The 19,672-nt window shown below is 40.4% G+C and overlaps 2 protein-coding genes across 2 annotated transcripts in view; one reads left to right on the top strand and one right to left on the bottom strand.

Annotated features, from left to right (window-relative positions):
• myo1ea (myosin IEa) overlaps positions 1-11,528 on the top strand; it is a 102,285-nt gene extending 90,757 nt beyond the window's left edge. Inside the window, 7 exon segments of the mRNA XM_036584401.1 lie at positions 2,062-2,208; positions 3,404-3,561; positions 4,549-4,638; positions 4,750-4,960; positions 5,960-5,989; positions 8,185-8,354; positions 10,583-11,528. Coding sequence (XP_036440294.1) covers positions 2,062-2,208; positions 3,404-3,561; positions 4,549-4,638; positions 4,750-4,960; positions 5,960-5,989; positions 8,185-8,354; positions 10,583-10,659 — 883 coding nt within the window. The 3' untranslated portion in view covers positions 10,660-11,528.
• A 2,832-nt stretch (positions 11,529-14,360) lies between these two features.
• On the bottom strand, positions 14,361-19,065 carry ccnb2 (cyclin B2). The gene is made up of 8 exons (XM_036583910.1): positions 18,952-19,065; positions 18,055-18,174; positions 16,900-17,154; positions 16,517-16,675; positions 16,204-16,440; positions 14,908-15,048; positions 14,724-14,834; positions 14,361-14,643 (listed from the first exon to the last, which is right to left on the bottom strand). The coding sequence occupies exons 1-8, from the start codon at positions 18,967-18,969 to the stop codon at positions 14,533-14,535; spliced, it is 1,152 nt and encodes a 383-aa protein (XP_036439803.1). The 5' UTR covers positions 18,970-19,065; the 3' UTR covers positions 14,361-14,532.
• Between the last annotated feature and the right edge of the window lie 607 nt (positions 19,066-19,672).

Below are 19,672 nucleotides of genomic sequence, written 5' to 3'. Positions count from 1 at the left end.
TCTGAATGACAACTGTAATAAAGCAGTGAGCCATGAGAGGCTGTGTTACAGTTTTTTTGTTTGTTTTTTTTTACCACCGTTAAGGGTATTTGTTAGGCACAACATCAAAAGTAATCAACAGGCTGCGGTTGCCAAGCAACATAATAGTCAAAAATAAAGTGGCTTTTTATTACTTGGTCATTAAAACAGAATTCAGTTGGGCCATATGGTCACAACTGACCCAAAATACAAAATGGCAACCACAGGATACGTTTTGAGGAGCCTTTTTTCTATTGTTTTTAATGGGAGATCCATAGTTTGCACACTGTTATCGCATACTTTGTTGCTCCAGGCAACACAAGTTGAAAAAAGTTCAACTTGTACTGGTCGGTAGCTTACATCATGAGCATTTTTTCTGTGCTGACCAATCGGATCAAAAGGAAGGCCAGGCTTTAGTAGCAGTTGTAGTTGCTAAGCATGAGCTTTATGATTTTCATGGATCAAAATTGGCTTGACATAATCAAAAAGCAGCTTCTTTCTTTGTTTAACTGACTTTGGATAGCTAATAGTGGATCCCTCTAAAAGAGCGAGTGCCACACCTTTTCGCCTGTACATACCGAAACATTAGACAACTAGCACAGTTGATTGACAGTTAGAAGGCTGTTGTTGCTTAACAACTGGGAGATATGCAGCCATAAGCAACCAAAAAATGCAATTTGAACCACCCTCCATCCCCACACCCCCTTAACAAACTACATAGCACTACCGCTATATTGTAAGAATTTATTTATTTATTAAACATCAGTATTTCAGAATTTTGTATTTTATGTCTGATTAAAAACAAAGGCCTAACAACATCCCTAAACTGTAAAATCACTGTAATGCGAGGCGTCTTGTGGCTTATTACTTTATTTTACAATGGCTTTGAATGTGACTTAGCCTATCAGATTTTAGTACTGAATTTGATTTATAAAAGCACATTTAGAACAGCTGTCCTGAGTTGGTTTCAATGAATCAGGGATGAGATAAAAGTCAGTTGTTTCACATATCGCTCCCCGAAGACTCTGGATTAAAGTAGAGGAGTCACCCGACGAGTTAAACATTACAGTGCACTGCCCCACATTGATCTTTTACGTGATGCATATGGAGGGCAGTAAAGTGTGTACAAGCCCCGCCGTGTGTCTGATGGGGGTCTGTGAGGCGTAATGTGAGTGGAGGGTTGTGGGTAATGTGAACCAGGTGCTCCTGGAAAGCGAGAGCAGGCCTTGTAAAAAGCTCATTAGAAAAGACTTAAGTTTATTGGGGGAAACAGGCCATCGCTGCATGGGCCTTCTTGATGTCGTTTCTGTTCGCCCCTCAGTCGCCTGCTGTTTTGTTTGTCGTCGTATAAAGTCATTTGTAGACTGAGCTGAGAACATCTGACACTCAGCCTGCTGGCGTGTTTATCTGTGCGGAGTGCCGAATGGGAAGTGTTTGGGTTTTGATGTTTTGCTCTTTGCAGAGCACAATGTTCAATATTCATAAGAGATCATGTATTAATTAATGTGTAGATATATTATTCGTCAGCGAACACGTCTACTTTCCATTTTCAGTCCGGAGCCAAAACGTTAGCTTAAAGGAATAGTAAGTTAAAAATGAATTTCCCAAAGTGTACTTTGGTGCCTGAAGTTGGCTTTGTTAGTTTTGCACTGGAGCAAATACCTTTGGATGGGTAGCCGTCCAGTTAGCATGGTGCTAACTGCATGCTAAATCTTCACACGCTCCTCGAACTGTGTCGAGTTGTTAAATAAGGCCAAACAGATTTTTCTGTATGTATGTATATATATGTATGATAAAAATGATCAAAACTTAGGCTACTGTTACTCTCTTTAGATATGGAATGTACTTCAGTCCACTGTAGCCTCACAGTGCAAACATAATAGCAAAACTAAAGAATCAAACTTCAGACACCAAACATTTCTCGGCTGATCCACTAAATTTGGAGAAAAGAGAAAGTTGTGTACATTCAATATTTTGCCAAACTATTCCTTTAATTGTTCTTCAAAATCTCACTTTTCTTCCTGTCTCTCTTTTCTTCTGTAGCACTCTACAGGATGACTTCATGATCCTGCATGAGCAGGAGTATGACAGCCTGCTGGAGTGCGTGTTTAAGACTGAATTCATCAGCTTGGTGGCTCGCAGGTTCGAGGAGAAGACCCAGAGGAAGCTGCCCCTCAAATTCGCCAACACGTGAGTCCCCCTTACATGCATTTAGATAGTTGGATTATTTCTATAGCACAACGTAGACGCTTTGTAGATGTTCCTCCTGCATGTAACTTATATTTAACTAAATATACTATTCATTTTACCTTGATTATCGCTAACCCTAATCTTAATCCTAATCCTAACCTTAACACTGTTGAGAGTTTCACCAGAAAGTGTGTAGTTAATTCTAACTATATTTAATCTGTTGGATTCAATCCAAATAAAGTAGCATCATATCATGTGCTATATAGTAGTGCTGAATAGTAGACCAACAATTTTAGAGACAATTCTAGAGATTTTGTAGCGCTATTGGATATTTTGAATACTGCAAGCATGCATTCAGTTATGATGTCTTAAATGAAAAGTACAAGTTCAAATTTATTGTTAAATAAGAGATTCAGAGCTTCCCTCGTTAAGTTGCAGTCAGGCTTTAGGAGTAAAAACATATACATGTTTATTTAATGTAAAGTGCATAAAGTTTGTCTGAATGACAACTATAATAAAGCAGTAAGCCACGAGAGGCTTTGTGTTAGTTATTTTACCACAGTTAAGGGTATTTGTTAGGCACAACATTAAATGTAGTTTATAATAAACAGGCCGTGGTTGCCAAGCAACATAATCGTCAAAGATTAAATGGTTTTTTGTGCATTAAAACAGAATTCAGTTGGGACATATGGTCACATCTGGCCCAAAACACAACCCAATGGTCCCGGTTCTGATTGGCCAGGCCACATTCAATGGACAATACAAAAAATACAAATACAAAAAACATAATATTACATCATTATTGAAATATTAAAGTGGAATTATTTGCAGCAGGTGCCCAGAATTATGCCTACTGAAACAAAGTTGTAGGTGTAAGATATTACAATAAATAAATGCGTAAAAATAAGCCAAATACAAAAAAGTAAGATTGTAAGTGAAGAATGTAAGACAGTCGTCACCAACCCTGGTCCTGGAGGTCTACCTTCCTGCGGAGTCCAGTTCCAACCACTGTCTGCCACACCAGCTCCAGCTAGTTCCCTTCTTCAGAAGTCTGATTGGTTAGATCAGTAAGGGTTTGTAAGAGTGTAAAGGAAAAACGTGAAGAAATGTATTTATAAGAGAAGAATGTAAAGAAGTGTAAGAGTTTGTAATGAAAAAACACAGGGTAATGTAATGGTTTGACTGTTATGTTCAGGTTGGAGATGAAGCTGAAGAAGGAGAGCTGGGGGCCGTGGAGTGCCGGAGGCTCGCGGCAGGTGCAGTTCATTCAGGGTCAGGGAGACGCCACTGTGCTGCGACCGTCCAACAAGATGCTGCAGGTTAGCATTGGACCGGGCCTGCCCAAAAACTCCCGTAAGTATCACTGCACGCCTCTCCAAAGCATGATTTATGCATATCCCAAAGGTCAATCGGGGTTAAAGTGACAACTTGGCAATAAGTCAGGCTACGTAATTTCACGTTTTTCCCAAACGCAGCCGATCAGCTAAGACACGTTGGTATCTGAGGTTTTTTGCACTGCAGCTGTGAGATTAAAGGAGATAGCAGGTAGTGGAAGCTCATGGCTCAGAGTCAGCGTCATGGAAAAAGTAGTGCGGCATGATACTTAAAGAAATGTTCACGATACACTTCATAGTATGTTATCACGCATAGGCAAAATGTGCTAGTAGTGTCAAATGATTTTACATTTTACATACTGTTACACTAAATCCGATTAAACAGGCTACAGTTAAGCTCTCTTTTTATTGAAACACATAGTTATTCAGTGTTCCTTATGTATTGACGATGAGAAATGCATATTGTGTATCACAATGACAAAAATTAGTAATAACGATAAAGTATCGTCATATTGCCCACCCCTAATTATGGACATCATTAGCATTGCATGCCTAAATCATCAGACTTTTGCTTTGTTCAGTCATTTCTAATGGACACAGTACGACACAAAAAATACATCACATAGCTAAAAACTGTAGAAACCGACATTGAAGCTTGAATTTTGTCTGTCCATTTTTATAGACAAGATGTCACACAGTGTCAGAAACCACATAACCAAGTCTGTCTGACACTGTTTAAGCTCTGTGTGCTGTGAGGCAGTTTGCACGGCGAATGGTGGTCATACGCTGCCTTTATATGTTAGCTACATTGATCTCCATTGGAAAGCTCCATTGGAAAACCTCTGATATCTAACATGTTATAGCTGATCGACTGTGTTTGGAATAAGTTTATTATCGTGTAAATTAGCTTTTTTTATTGCTTTGAAAAAGAAACCTGTAAAACCATAACGGTTATGTCCACCCTGGTGTTCTCACATCATGTGTAACTGAGAGTGATTTCCGGCAGGTCCAACTAAGAAAGGCATCGGTCAAGGCCGCTCAAACATGTCCCGGCCGCACCACCACACCCCGACACGGGTCGCGCCTGGACCTCCAGGTAAGGCACACTCTCCCCCAGCAAGGATCACTATTCTCACTTGTGTTACATGGTCAACATCACTTCTTCAGTGGGCATAATAGACACGATTCATTGCGCATGTTCTTTTAGTTGCTCATCAGAATGGCGGGCCGAAACACGCCAATCACGCTGCCAGTCAAAGAAACCCGCAGCACCAGAGTAACCAGAGGTCGGCACCGGGCAACCAGGCCCGCCCCTTCCTGCCTGTCACAGTCAATCAGCTGAAAGACAGAGGCAGCAGGCATGCAGCCCAGCAACCCAACCTGGACTGCCTTAAAGTGCCCGATCAGGGAGCTGCAGGGTGAGCGCACACACTCTCTCACACACACACACACACACGCACACACACACGCAGACACACACACGCACACACACACACACACACACGCACACACGCATACATACACACACACACTCATACACATACATACACACACACACACACACACATACACTCACACTCACACATACACACACACACACACACACACACACACACACACACACATACATACATACACACACACACACACACACATACATACACACACACATACTCATAGATTTGTTATACAATGTTAGAATGTGGGATCATGTCGGAAGAAAACCTCATATCTCCAATTTTGTTGTTTTCCAGTTTTTGACATAATTTGAAAATGCCTGTTGTCCCTTTACATTGTATGTAAATTTCATGAAAAATGGACCAAAATGACTTGGAAAAAATTCTGGTTCCATTGACTTACATTAAAAGTAAAGTGTGTTTTTTCCTTCTCCTGTAATGTTATCATTTTGGAGATAAGAGGTTTTGTTCCGACAGCAGCGATATATTTACGTATGTATGTTAAACTCACAAATAAATAGAAATTGTACACTAAAATAAGTCAAATGCCGTATTTAAGTGTGTTTCTTGTCGAAGATGTATAAACTTAGAAAATCAACACAACTGTGCAACTGTAATTGCACTGAGGCTGTTCAATCTTTTGCATACGACTGTACTCTGAAAAGTACTCTCTCCCCACACACACACACACACACACACACACACACACACACACACACACGAACACAATCCCTCTTCCTCTGCGCACACAAACACAAGCAAAACGGACTGCAAGCTAGTCATCAGTAACGAGAAGGTTTTAATGGAAAAGTTTACGCCCAGCACTCTATAAATACAGAGCAGCTCCAAACAGCCACTTAAGATTAAAGTGTTCTCTGTAAACATGTCCACACACATTCACACAGTGACACACAGAGAGACGGTGTGTAACACAGCTGATGTACTTCTTTACCAAAACAGAAACCAGCGGCTGTCTGCAAACGGAGGAATGTGAGTCTGAGAGTGTGTGTGTGTGTGTGTGGGTGTGTGTGGGTGCATCAGTGGTGCTGCTGGTTGTGGTTTCTTTCTGATTACTGTAGTACTAGGCTTGACAGAGATGTCCAATTCCAAACCAGCCCTAAGCCTTATTACCATGGAAATGGCCTCTTTACTACATATCTGTGGGTTTCACTACCCGACCGAAGAGCTGTTAACAATACAAAAGTTGTTGACAGATGATCTTCCTCATAATCTGGTTTTGTGGCTGTTCTCCACTTGCAGAAAGAGGAACCTCATTCAGCAAATAGTCCAAGGGATATTATCAGGGGTGCAGGATGTTATCATTGGCTGATTCATTACTCGGTTATTTGTGAAATAATGTAATGATTATAAAAATTACAACCTATGACTAGTCGTTTCTGCTCACGTACGCACTGAGGCATCGTGCAGCTGTCGGGTCGAAACTTCGTATCTCAGTGGTAACTTTACAGAAGAAGGAGAAACATTCTGAACTTTGAATGGAAGTTAATTGGACTAGATTTGTTTGCAAGTCATTTTGGGCCGTTTCTGTTGGTCCATTCATCATGAACTTTTGACACAATATAAAGGGCAGATGGTATTTTCAAATTTTGCACAACAGTAAAAAGGTAAAAATGGAGATACAAAGTTTGGTCCTGACAGCAATGGTATGTAATCATGTTCTGCTGCTGCAGAGTGAAAATGTTAGCCATGTGGACGTTTTCAAGGTTTCAGCAGAATTGAAATTTGCAGCAAATGTTCAGCTGCGGTACAGCGAAGACAAAACAGCCCAAAACTTTGAGTACCACAAATTTAAGTTATTAAACACTGATCATGCCAATGATCTCTATAGCCTAAAGCAGGCATGTCAAACCGGTGACCTTCCAGGCCAAAGTGCTGCGGAGATTAGCGTTTACTCTCATCTAACGCTCTGAATTCAGTTCATCAAGGCTTTGCGAATTAGCTGATGAGCTGAATCAGGTGTGTTAAACGAGGCAGCATGCTGAAGTCTGCAGTGTTTTGGCCCGCAAGGACTGGAGTCTGACACATGTAGTCTAAAGGATATGTGGAAGCTAGCATTAGTGGCTAGCATCTTCTATCATCTTCAGCAGTTTCATCCTGCAGTTCAAAGATTGATTGTAGTGGGAACTTTCTAAAAAGCAAAAAGTAAGAATATTACTGTTATTTGTATCAGTAACAGCCACAACAAGGTGGTACTTATAAGTTAACAGTATCTTTCAAGAAGTGCCATATTAATGCATCACTAAACATGTATTTTTATGAGAATTTCTAATGTATGAGTCTGAATATAGTCCCTCAGATCAACATGTGGAGCCTTTGCTAAGGTGAAGGGAGTTGGAATTGGGTCATCTTCTCATCCTGGCTTTTCCTGTAGTCTTAGTCAACCTCTCATGGGTCCTCTACAGAGCAAACAAACAGCTACACGAGGTCACATGAGATGGGCTGTATTCATCCAGTTCTGCGCAAACTCAGAAAAGAACTCTTCAGGGTTTTCTGAGAGTGGAATCGGAGTAGCAGTTTCACCGCTGACATACGTTTTTTAGGTTTTGGTGTTTTAATCTTGTTACTTTTCTGTTAAAATTTTGGCTGTGAAGCTCTTTGGATGTCTTTGGTTTTGGTGGACTTGAATAAGGATATATATATATATATATATATATATATATATATATATATCTCCTAAATCAATGTGAAAATTTCAAGTCTGTTGTCTCCTCAATTTGATACACTCTTCAGTGCAGTACATTTGTGAAATGTTTGCATTTGGCGCCACCTTGTGGCAGTTAAAAAAAAGTCACTGGTTTGAACACCAAGCATTCACAATTATGAAAGCTGTCACAGCAAACAAACCATATAGTGCTTTATGATTTATGAATGCTGACAGTACAGTTAAAGGAATAATTCAGCCAAAATGCTAATGTTGCTAGCATTGAATTAAATCATACAGCCACCATGCAGCATTATGCCCGTGACGCTATGCTAATTGGCGGCTACTAGCTTCCCTTCAGCATTAGCTGTGTCAGCATGTTTGGTGGAGGGATTTCTTTGACTTCACACTTGAAGTTAATTTCACTTTAGCTCTTTTAAAGCATGCTCACAAGCTTCTGTAACGTCACAGAGGAGTCCCACGCGCTCTGTTGCTACATTGTCGTTGTTCTGTTCTGTTCTAGGGCCCACAGGCAGTCCACCAACAGGCCCCCTCCGGGAGGCGGCCGACCAAAGCCAGCACCCAAACCCAAGCCACAGGTGCCTCAGTGTAAAGCTCTGTATGCCTACGACGCCCAGGACACGGACGAGCTCAGCTTCAACGCAGATGACATCATCGAAATCATCAATGAAGGTGAGCAAACCGCAGGGATCAGAGTAGTAGTACGAACACAGTTCCAGTAAAGTTGGGACAGTAGGAAAAATGTCAGTAAAAACAGACAGCAATGATTGGCAGTTAGTTTTTGACCTGTACTTGATTTAAAACAGTACAACTATAAGGTGTTTAAAGTTTCAGCTAAACTTTTTATTTTGTTTTTTATATACAGTTTTATATATGAGGTCTTCATAATGTGCCACGTTTTCAGTGGGAGGCAGATCTAGACTGCAGGCACACTCTTGTAACACATACAGAATGAGGCCTGGAATTGTTTTTCTTAAATAAGCAGGGACGTCTCTGAAAAAGACGCCATCTAGACGGCAACATATTGCTGTTGTCAGAACAAGCTTATAGTATAACTTACAAGTAACAAACAGACTTTTTTCAAAGTCATTTTTGGCTGTTTCTTTTGGTCCGTTCATCGTGAAGTTTACAAACAATGTAAAGAGTAACAGGCTTTTACAAAATATGTTAAAAACTGAAAAACTAAAAAAATAAAAAAAACAACAAAAAAAATGGAGGTGAGGTTTTGTTCCAACAGCAGCATATGTTGCTCCAAAACGCCTATGTATCCCTCAGCATTAATAGTGGCTTCACAGATGTGCAAATTACACACTAACACACCCCCGTACACTGACAGACGCTGGCATTTCAAAAGCATTAGCAACTATCTGGATGCTCCTTTTCCTCTTTGGCCTGGAAAACAGAATGTCCATTATTTCCAAACATAATTTGAAAGGTGGACCCATCAGACTGACAATCTGTGTTTACTGGCAAGGGTTTTCCAAAATATTCTTGAGCCCATGTGGTCATGTTCATTACAGAAGCCTGTCAGTTTTTAATGCAGTGCCATCTGGGGGATCAATTGCAGACTTTAGTTGATTTTCTGAGTGAAAATAAGATAAAATATAAAATGTCATAACTTTTGCACAGACCATTTATTTTCTCCAGTATGTTAAATTCAGTAAATAAACAGTAATTGTGTATTAAAATGTGCAGAAGTGTGTTCTCTGTAGAGAATGTGTTCACTTAGAAAATCCCACCAAAATACATGAAATATGTAAAAGTCATTATTAAAAAAGAGGTTTTGTCAAACATGGCAGTTTAAAGAAGAACTAGAAATATCAGCATGTAAAACTAAAATACATTTTATTCACATTATGTCCAAAATCTGTAAATAAAAAATATACTTCATTTACATAGAGTGATATGAACTTCTCTCATTGTTTATTTGGGGGTCTTAGTGTTAACACTGTGTTAAAACCATCCCTCTCGTGTTGAGGCTGTACTTCAGCCCGCCTTTCTTTCACTGTGAGTTGTTTACATGCTATTATATTACAGCCACCAAGAGGGAGATTAAAATAATCCAGGTGGGAATTATGTGACTTATACACTCAGTAACCGAAAAACAGTTACGCTCTCAGATAAAAATGTACTAAGCTGTCACGGGGTGGTACCCTCAAGGGAGGGTCTTCGTAACCTTTAGTTCGGGAACATAACTACCATATTTCATTGCGTTTATATTTTTTTTAATTATGTTGACTCGTCACACCCTTTCTTGACTCCAGCCTTTATATATTACCGTTTTGTTTTGAAACATTTGATTATAAAAAGATATGAATACATACTTTTCCCTGAGAAAAACTCATTTAAGGTACACAGTTGAACCTCAAAACCACTGCTGTACCTTTAAGGGTACATTTCGCTGTTGTCAGAACAAAATCTTGTATCTCCAAAATGGTAACTTTACAGGAGAAGGAAAAAACTTACTCCACTTTTAATGTAAGTCAATGGAACCAGACTTCTTTTCCAAGTAATTTTGGGTCACTTCCTTTGGTCCATTTATCATAAAATTTACAAACAATGTAAAGAGCAACAGTCATTTTCAAATTATGTTAAAATCTGAAAAACGAGATGGAGATACAAGGTTTTGTTCTGACATCAGCGATTTACATTGTTTCTGCCTTGATTAACGAAAAATGTATCTCCTTAAATGTATACAGTAACTTTTCACTGACAAACTTAGAGTCTTGAGAAATATCTGTCTATAAATTTGCAGATGAGGTTGTTGTGTGAATGATGACCAAAGGCATGTTTAACCTCATAAAACATCCATGTTACATTTTACCCAGGGTTAGTTGTGCTCTGCTCTCCCTTTTAACTAAAAGACCTCACGTTTTTTACCATTCGTCTTCGCTGCGCAGACGCCTCAGGCTGGTGGACGGGGAGACTGAGGGGTAAACAGGGCCTTTTCCCCAACAACTACGTCACCAAGATCTAAGTCCATCTACTGCAGCTGAGGGGCCGGCCAGAGCGTCACGCGTACCTCAGAGGACTCCCAGTGTAGCGGAACCGCAGGAGCGAGAGAAAGAGTGAGAAGACAGCCGCGTGGAGGCCTCAGCGCAGCCGCGTTCTGTTGCCGTGGGCCAGTTTTGCAGCGGAGTCCCGCACAGCGCGCCGGCCTCCAGACTTCTCTCCAGGGCTAAATGTTACACAGTCCCTGTGAGCACTGATCAAAACTATTTATTGTATTTATAGCTTCATTTTACTTCTTCTATTTTTTTGGTTCAGCCTTCAGTGATATTTAAAACGACCTTATCTCATATGAAGAATACGCAGTGCATTCATTGTATGTGGGACCTGAAATCTCTTTAGCTTTTGAAATGAAAGGATTTTTTTTTTTAAAGGAAATGAAGGTGCTTTCCTGTAGATTCACCTGCTGTCTTGTGGTTTATAATCTCCTGTAGCTTAATGTTCAAATCTATGGGTTTAGTAGGGAATTTTGTGCTGCTAATACCTGTTTTAAAAAAAAACTGCAGTTTTTGCAGCTTCACTCTTTAGAAGTAAACGAAGCCCCAGGCCACGAGGAGCACATCCGTTACTGCATAACTGTACATGACGCTGTGGTTAAAAAAGCACTTTACCAGTATGAATTTGTACCGACCTGTCCTGCCACGGCCAGACGCACCAGGATGTACATATGAAGGTTTGCCAAAGATGCGCTAGTTGCTGAAGGGAACCGATTGTTTTGGAAAAACAATTTGTTTACATGATTATGCAGGCATTTTGCATCTGTGTATCTAGAATATTTTGTACTACTTTGTTAATAATAGGATGGACACATTGTGTTGTGCTCTTCTTGCTTATGTTGGCTGTCATATTAATAATGCGCAACAGCGGTTGGTTGAGGGGTTGTAACAATGCTAACTGGACCAAAACACAAGTTCCTCTTATACACATAAGACTGTATTTGTAAGCATTTATAAGCAGTTCACTCCCATCACTATTGACAGAACTTTGATGACCAAATACATTTAACGCTGTCCACTTGGTAACAGGTGCTCATTGTTTCATTCCAATGAATTAACAGCATTTCATGGATCCGAGTCTGTTGTGTTTTTAATGTCTCTTTCTCTCAGCTTAACATAACATTAACCCATTTATGTCCAACAGTTAAATCAAGTAGAATATCCCAGAGCAGCACTTCCTCTGATTGGCCTATAATGATGAAATTTTGTGTGGATATCTAATACGACCCGTTTGACTGTTTTGTTTAAAAACATCCCCATGTGACCAAAACACTGTGATCAGTATGATCAATTATGTGATAAAAACTCACTTTTTAGCCATGTGGTTTGATCAGTATAAAAATATATTCAGATTTGTGCTCAAGGTCAGAGAACTTAAGGACCAAATGACATTTAAAATGTCTGATATGGACGTTAACCCCTTAAAATCCCAGGCTTATTAAATACTAAGGCTCATTATTCAGCAACTACAGGGACTTTAATGCAAGCAAGCAAGCAAGCAAAGTTTATTTATATAGCGCTTTTTATAACAGGTGTTGTCACAAAGCAGCTTTACAGAAAAATCCTTGTCCAAACCCCCATGAGTGTCACCAGTGGCAAGGAAAAACTCCCTAAAAGGAGGAGGAACAAACCTTGAGAGGAACCAAGATTCAAAAGGGGAACCCATCCTCCTCTGGTCGACACCGGATAGCAAACATTGTTAGTATAAAGCTTATTTTTAGCTTATTAATGCAAACTGACTGAGCTTCACTCTAAAAAAGATGGTTGTTTAGTATAGAAAATGGTTCCATGTAGAACCATGAACTCTCAAAAAACCTTTGCATGATTAACGGGTTCTTTGCATCATGAAACAGCTTTTCAGATTGGCGAAGAATGTGTTGTATATGGTTCTATACAGCACCAAAAAGGGTTCTTCTATTGTTACGATATCAAGCTTGTAACAATAAGAGAACCCTTTTCAAAAAGGTTCTATATAGAGCCATCTACAGCACACTCTCCATCAGTCTGAAGAACACTTTCACACTGCAAAGAACCCTTTAACCATGCAAAAGCTTCTTGGAGAGTTCAAGATGCTATACAGAACCATTTTCTTTACTAAAGGACCCTTGAAGAACCAGCTTTGTTAAAGAGTGTGTTCTTCGGTTATAGAAGTGTGTAGGTAAACTTTGGGCCCGCCGGTGGCCGTGACCACTTAAGGGGTTAAAGGGTTAACCCCTTAGAGGTGCAGGTGTTGAAAATGTTTTGACAAACAATGAAAACCTTCATTCCCTCCTTCACACCTGCTTCACACCACCACCATGTGAATGTGAGTGGGACAGATAGGCTTAGCTGAGCTTTAGCTTACATTAAAGAGCCCATATCCCACATTTTTCACATCATATTTCTGGTATTCTATGGTATCAAAAACAGTCATAATACAATTTTACATCACTGATTTCTACCCCCTCTTCCTCTCCCTTAGAATTAGACAGGCCATTTCTGTTACAAGGCCTTTAGGTCTGATATATGCAAATGAACTGTTTTGATTAGCTGTTCAGAGAGCAGTCCAGACTGAAACACCCCCTATAACTTTAGTGTGGATGGGCGGGGCTAAACTGCTATTAAGCTGAATAGGTGATTGTGTTGGTTTTCATGATGTCACAAGAACAATGAACTGAAAATGGGCTGTTTGTCCAGCTTAGCCTCCACATATGGACTGTTTAGACTGAAGAGTGAATACTGTTTTAATGCTTTAACAATATTTACATGCTACATCAAAGATCAATTTTGTTTCAGAAAAATAAGTCAAGAAGAATGACAGCTTTGACATTTAGCATGTTTCCATGGGTTTGTAGTGGTCTGTCTTTTCTGTTTACATAATGAGACCCTCCCTCAGCCTGATGTGTGGCTGAAGGTATTATGGTAACTGGGTACTTACTAAAGGGTTGCACTGGTAAAATTGTGGGGTTTCCAGTCTTGTCTGAAAAGGCCAGCATGCCTGCAGGTTTCTATTCAAGCACAATACTGATCAGTTGTTTTAGAAAACAGAAGTGCCACAGCAAACCAGTGAAACCCACACCAGCCCTTGATTGGACAATCATGACTCACACAGAAATGACTGCTAGACCAAGTTCTGTAAGGAGTGAAATCAAGAAAACTGGACTCAGGCCTCAGTTATCCACTGTAGAGGGGAGGAGGGGAGGGGGGAAAAGGGGAAAAAAAAATTAAAACCAGAACCTACAAAACCCTTAAAAGCAGAAGTTTAATTTTATGCATAAATTCAGTTCTTAAATGTATAAAGTGAAAGTAGGTTAATGTGAAATGCTCCCTTCTAGAGAAATTAAGCCCCCTTGCCACCACTAAACAGGTCTTTCAGCATGTTTTACATCAAACCATTCTGAATGATTTTACATCTCAATCATTGAATGATACAGAAATCAAGGTGGGAGACCAAATACCAATTTTCATATTCAAGTGCTGTCATTTTCAATGGGGTTAAAAAACCCCATTTGCTGCTATATTACCACACTACCTTCAGTTGCTTTTAAAAAGCTTGCAGGAGTTATGAAGCCACTGACCAAAAGCTGATGCCATTAAAACATCTTTGGACTTTTATTGAAATGTTGCACTTCAAACACTGATGGAGCCCAATTTTCCCCACACGAGGACAAATGTAGTCAGCAAGCATGACAGTAAAACCTGAAACCCTGAATAGAAAGTTGTAAAAGTTCATAAAATGGTTAAAATGTAAAACCTGTTTATTTGCATATATACAAACAATATCACAAAGCAGCAGTCCATCCATCTCTGATGGCTGATTGGGAATAAAGTGCAGATCAGTAGAAATCATCCATTCATGAGAAGGTTCATGAGGTAGGCAGCAGAGGAGCAGCAAGGTCCTTCAGCAAGGTGGACTTCAGCTGTGGAAGCAGGCTGACCTTCATTAGTCTGCTGCTGGAATACTTTTTCTTCACTGCCTGTAAGACAGAAAGGGTCAGCAGGGGTCCAGAAAAGGCCACATCAAGTCAGTGAAGAAATAACAGGTTAAGAGACCTACCACATATTTTGTGAGCCCTTCGTTAACCTTGACCACATTTTTGGCCATGTGTTGCATTATGGGCTTCAGGTGGGCCTCGCTGTATGTGGTGTAGTGTTCCTGTGTTGGAGACTAGAAGACAGTGTAATAAGCAATTGAGCCTTAATGAAAGGAAGAAACTCATCTCAGGGTTTGAAACACTTACCCATTTCTGGCCATCGAGTACAAGCTGAGAGAGGCAAAGGGCAGCTGCCCCAGTCTCTGATGGATGGTAGTGGACCATGTCATAGTCCAGGAGGGTCAGTTCAAGAAAATATTTTGCAAGTGTGTGCTTCTCAGCATCAGCCTTGAAACAGAAAGCAAAGTTTAATTATAGCCATTTCCTTTTGATAAGTCAAATGGCATTGCACCAATTAAATCCTAAGCAATCATGATTCAATTCATTTAGTGGCTTGATGTGAAAGGCATTGATCCATGAAAGTCAGAAGTGTTTAATGGTGATCAGAACCACATCCAAAGCATTTAAATCCTCCAGAAACTCCTTTACAAAAAGTTATCAAAAGGCTGCAAGTACTCTGCCGAATGAATGACAACAGCTGAGTTTTTTTTTAAAAAGCTATCCATAGCAGAGAAGTAAATACAAGGTGTTCATACTTACCACTAACATTACATATACAAACTCAGGACATGTGCAAGTTCTAGTTGTCTGACAGTAAATAGAGTGGCTACACTTGATCTCACAACCCTTGGTTCCCATCACCACCACTAAAGAAAGCCAAGGAAAGTTCATCTACAGTGAACCACTTCAAACCACTGATGTGGTTTACAGCAACCACTGAATTAGACATCCTCCCCAATTCCTCTTTAACCTCTTAAAAGCAGGTGATCTGCTTAAAACTCGCTTCTAATGTGACAGCCCATTCCTAGTATCTCAACAGAAACTGAGCAAAATTAAGGATGAAATATACTATAACTGTGTGGTTGCACGTTCATTCCAAAGCAGAAGGTCACCTGATCAGCAGTTTGACAGACTGAAGCCAGCTGATTAAACAAGTGGCATCAGGTGTGCTCCAGCTTGTCTGAAGTAAAAAAACTGCAGCCAGACTGGCCCTTTGGGGATAAGACTGGACACCCCAGCTTAAACTTTCTGGTCCACTATAGGGAGAACACTAAATACCAAGTCAAACTAATCAGGGAAGTACAGTCCCAATAAGTGAGCTCCATGTACAAGTACAGTGCACAACTGGAATCAATTTGCTCCAAGGTACAATAAGTTGGCAGTTTGCAACAGAATTGGCTGAACAAGAAATAACATTAGCCCTGGAAAGTGCACATGATATTTGAATGCTGCCTTTACACCAATACCAGAATCCTGTAGCACAACTATGCATAATTCCTTGTGCTAATTAGTTACTGAGTGCACTCTGACCAGCTGAATCGCAGTTTAAAGTCTATACTGCTCATTGAAGTCAAGTTAGTACATCTGACAAGGAAATCTTACATTTCCAGCTTTGGAAGCCCTCCTGAGGAAGTGAAGGGGCAAAGGCCGTCCAAGTTCAAAGTTCAGCTCTCTGAGGATGAGCATCTCCATTTCACGTATCTGGGGTTTGGTGAAGGCGTTGTCTGTGATGTAGGCAAAGTCACCGACTTCTGGCACATACATTTCTTCGTATTTGGAGGCAACCAGCATAGCCGTGACCCCCACTAGCTGCAGTTTCCTTCGAGACACTGGCTGGACCTGTACAGGCATACACAGCGTTACATGACATGTACTACGTTTTCTTAGAAATGGTTAAATTTGACTCAAGTCTCACCTGAAGGAAGCGATCAAGGATGGCCACAGTCATGTACAAGGTTTCCTGAAGCAGCTGGAACCTTGAGTGCACCTGAATGAGCCAGTCAACCAGGAGAGCACGCATACGCTCGTTGATCTCATAACCATCCATGTACTTTGGTTTGATCGACTGCTGGGCCTGGAACAAAAGCACATGGTTGGCACACAGCAAAAAGCTCCCAATAAGGATGCAAGTCTATATGGTTGCAAACTGAAAACCTGAACACTCAATACTAACAGCATGTTCACCAAGGGTCTAACAACCCTTTCATTATATCAAATGAGTTCTGAGATTAAGCTACACCCCTACTAAAAGAATGCAGGACAAGAAAGTGGCTTTAGCTTAGTGTTGAGCATACGTACCTCAAGGCTGCGGAGGTACATGTAGATGTCCTTCACATATTCTGCGCACAGCTGCGGTATCTCAGCATCACCTTTGTCGATGTCCTCAATGGGACACAGCGCATCTGAAAAAGCCTGGCACAGGTCGTCTTCCTCCTTCATGGAGACATCAGCTTGAACAGGAGGAACTGGAGCCGGAGGAGGGCAGACCTCCGGCACCACTGGAGCACGTTTAGGCTGCACAGCAGCAGCGTGAGCTGCAGACTTCAAGCCTTTCTGTATACAAGAAAGCACAGAGGTCATCAGAAAGAAAACTGCAGAGCCTGCAACATTCAGATATAGTAGCTACACTGACTCCCACATCCATGAAATGAATATATATTCCTGAGGTTAAGCGATGCCTTTATTTCTATGCAAGCAGGCTACTGAGTCTAACATTCAGCCAAAACTCCTTTCATTCAATTTCATAATGCTTTGTTATAGCACCTGCACCACCAGTATTTTGCATAAGGCATATTTTCTATTCATGGAAACAAACTAATGACTCATGCAAGTTCACTGGTAGCTTTAGTAAAATAAATGGCTATATTTGCATTGGGGACATTGTGATCCCCTGGTTCCCAACACCACTACTGTAAAGACATCTGAGCAAGTGTCACTATAATGAACCAGCCCACATCTACTCAAAGACTCAGCCACTAGATTACACAGAATTTGAAAAGTTGGTGAAGTTACCCTTCAAGTATTATACCGACTTTGAGCTGAGTCATGTTTGGAAAGGCTATGCTCAAAGATGGCACAAGGGTTCTTTAGTAAAAGGAATGGTTCTATCAAGAATTGCTCCATGCTTAATGGGTTCTTTGCTTGAAGTGGCCCAGACCAAGATGCGAGTAGGGTTCTATACAGAACCTTTTGAAAGTGTTTAGCACCAAAAGAGTTCTTCTACCATTACGATGTAAAGTTCATAATAGTAGAACCCTTTAACTATAACCACACCATTCATCCATCTGAAGAACGCTCACCACACGAAGAACCATTTCAGCACAAAAGGGTTCTATACAGAACTCACGGTTCTAGGTAAACCCATTTCCTTTACTAAAGAACCCTTGAGTGTAACTGAGTCACCACATTAAAGTAGGGATAGTTCAGTAGGTAAAGTGTTTACTGTGCTGTTACCGTGGCTTTTGCAGGTTTGGCGGTAAAGTTGGAGAGCTCGCCCAGGGCGGCCCGCCTGGCTCCAGCGTTGGTCACTCCGGCCTTGCCGCCGACTGGCGCTTGGTTCTCTGCATTACGGTACTAGAAAACAAAAGACATGCTATTTAAAAAGGGTCGGGGCCAAGAATGTCCTAGCGTGATCGACCATGTGAGAGCACCCTTAGTAAAAGACTTCCACCTCCCCAAACGAGCTACACAACCAAGACCTGTTTGGTGTCTTCGCCAAGTTCGCTGCTAAGAAACTACAACATTGGCCTCGCAGCTCCAGTGAAAAATTAGTAAGTTACAGAAAACTTTGGACACCAAGCACGTCGTCTGGCCGACTATGGGGAAGATGTAACCAAATTTAAAAAAAAAATAAAAAATAAAAACTCATTTTCGGTTAACCTCTCCTTTAACCATTAAGCTAATACAGCTAGCCGTTATTTACGATTTACCTGTTTTTTTTTAAGAAGGCACCAGAGGAAAAAAAAAACATTAACCAATTATTTAACCAATTTCTGCATTAGAAAAATCCGATTAAGTTAAATCAAAATCAAAGTTTAAGGCTCAAGTTAATGCAATTAAAAGAAACCTCGCGTTAGCTAATCACCCAAAGACCAAAACAACGCTGAACGTGGCTTCCAATTCGCCAGTTTTTTGACCCAAGTTTCCCGTTCCACCTTAAAAGGAGTGCTGCAGTTACATTCTGGCTGCATTATTTAAGGTGGAACTGGAAAATAAAACACTAACTTTAGCGTCGTGTTGCCAAACATAGGTTATGTCCAACGCTAGCTAGGTTAGCTAACACTAGCTAACTTGCTTACTAGACCAAACACGCCACAAAAACAAGAGTTTTTCCTTAATAACGTTACTCACAACAGCGCGAAGGTCCATGACGCTGTTTTAAAAGCCGCTCGACTCCTTAATAAAAATTAAAAACGACTCTAAAGCTCTGCCGCTTCTGCGCTTCAATACTGTTCAGTTATCGCGTTTAAACCACCGAGAGGATAGAAACAAAGCGCATAGCGATGATTCAAATACCGCTCCCTGCTTTCTGATTGGCTACTGAGCTCCTCTTCCCGCCTTCTCATTGGATGCGGCGTCATCAAATGCAAATATATCGATGGTCACTAAACGGCATTGCTTGCTTTCGGATTGGATAGTGCCTCACAGAACGAGCACATTTAATTGGTTCTGCCTGTGGTTCATTAACTATCACAATAAAAGTCCTAGAGCGTGTTGAGCTGAGATTAAATGTACAGTAGTTCTGTGGCGCATTTCTGTACATTTCTCTTTATAGAGTGTGAAATCTCGGTGACCATCAAGAGCCAAAAACATTACTGTCATTTATTTCTGTTGTATCTTATTTTATGAAGAATTATTCATTTATCTAGGTATTTTTAATGTCATTTATTGTTGTAGTTTTTAATGTTGTGCTGAACTACAATTAATTTTTTTCACCCCTTTGGTTATCATTATTTAGTTGTAATTATTTTGTTAGTATTTTTATTGTTATTTTTAGGTTTTTTATTTAATTCGTACTGTACTTCCTTGTTCAATGCTTTTACTTTCTCTTTTTCTTCTTAACTCTTACCTC

This window comes from Colossoma macropomum, unplaced genomic scaffold, assembly GCF_904425465.1.
Source record: "Colossoma macropomum unplaced genomic scaffold, Colossoma_macropomum, whole genome shotgun sequence".
Lineage (NCBI taxonomy): Eukaryota > Metazoa > Chordata > Actinopteri > Characiformes > Serrasalmidae > Colossoma > Colossoma macropomum.
Note: the sequence above shows the minus strand (reverse complement) of the source record. Positions and strands in the feature narration are given on the sequence as shown.

Excerpts from the sequence above, each read along its gene's own strand:
- ccnb2 (XM_036583910.1), bottom strand. Across the intron at positions 17,155-18,054 it reads CCAAACCTGCAAAAGCCACG|AAAGGCTTGAAGTCTGCAGC; the intron begins GTAACAGCACAG and ends TCTTGTATACAG. Across the intron at positions 16,441-16,516 it reads TCCTTGATCGCTTCCTTCAG|GTCCAGCCAGTGTCTCGAAG; the intron begins GTGAGACTTGAG and ends ATGCCTGTACAG.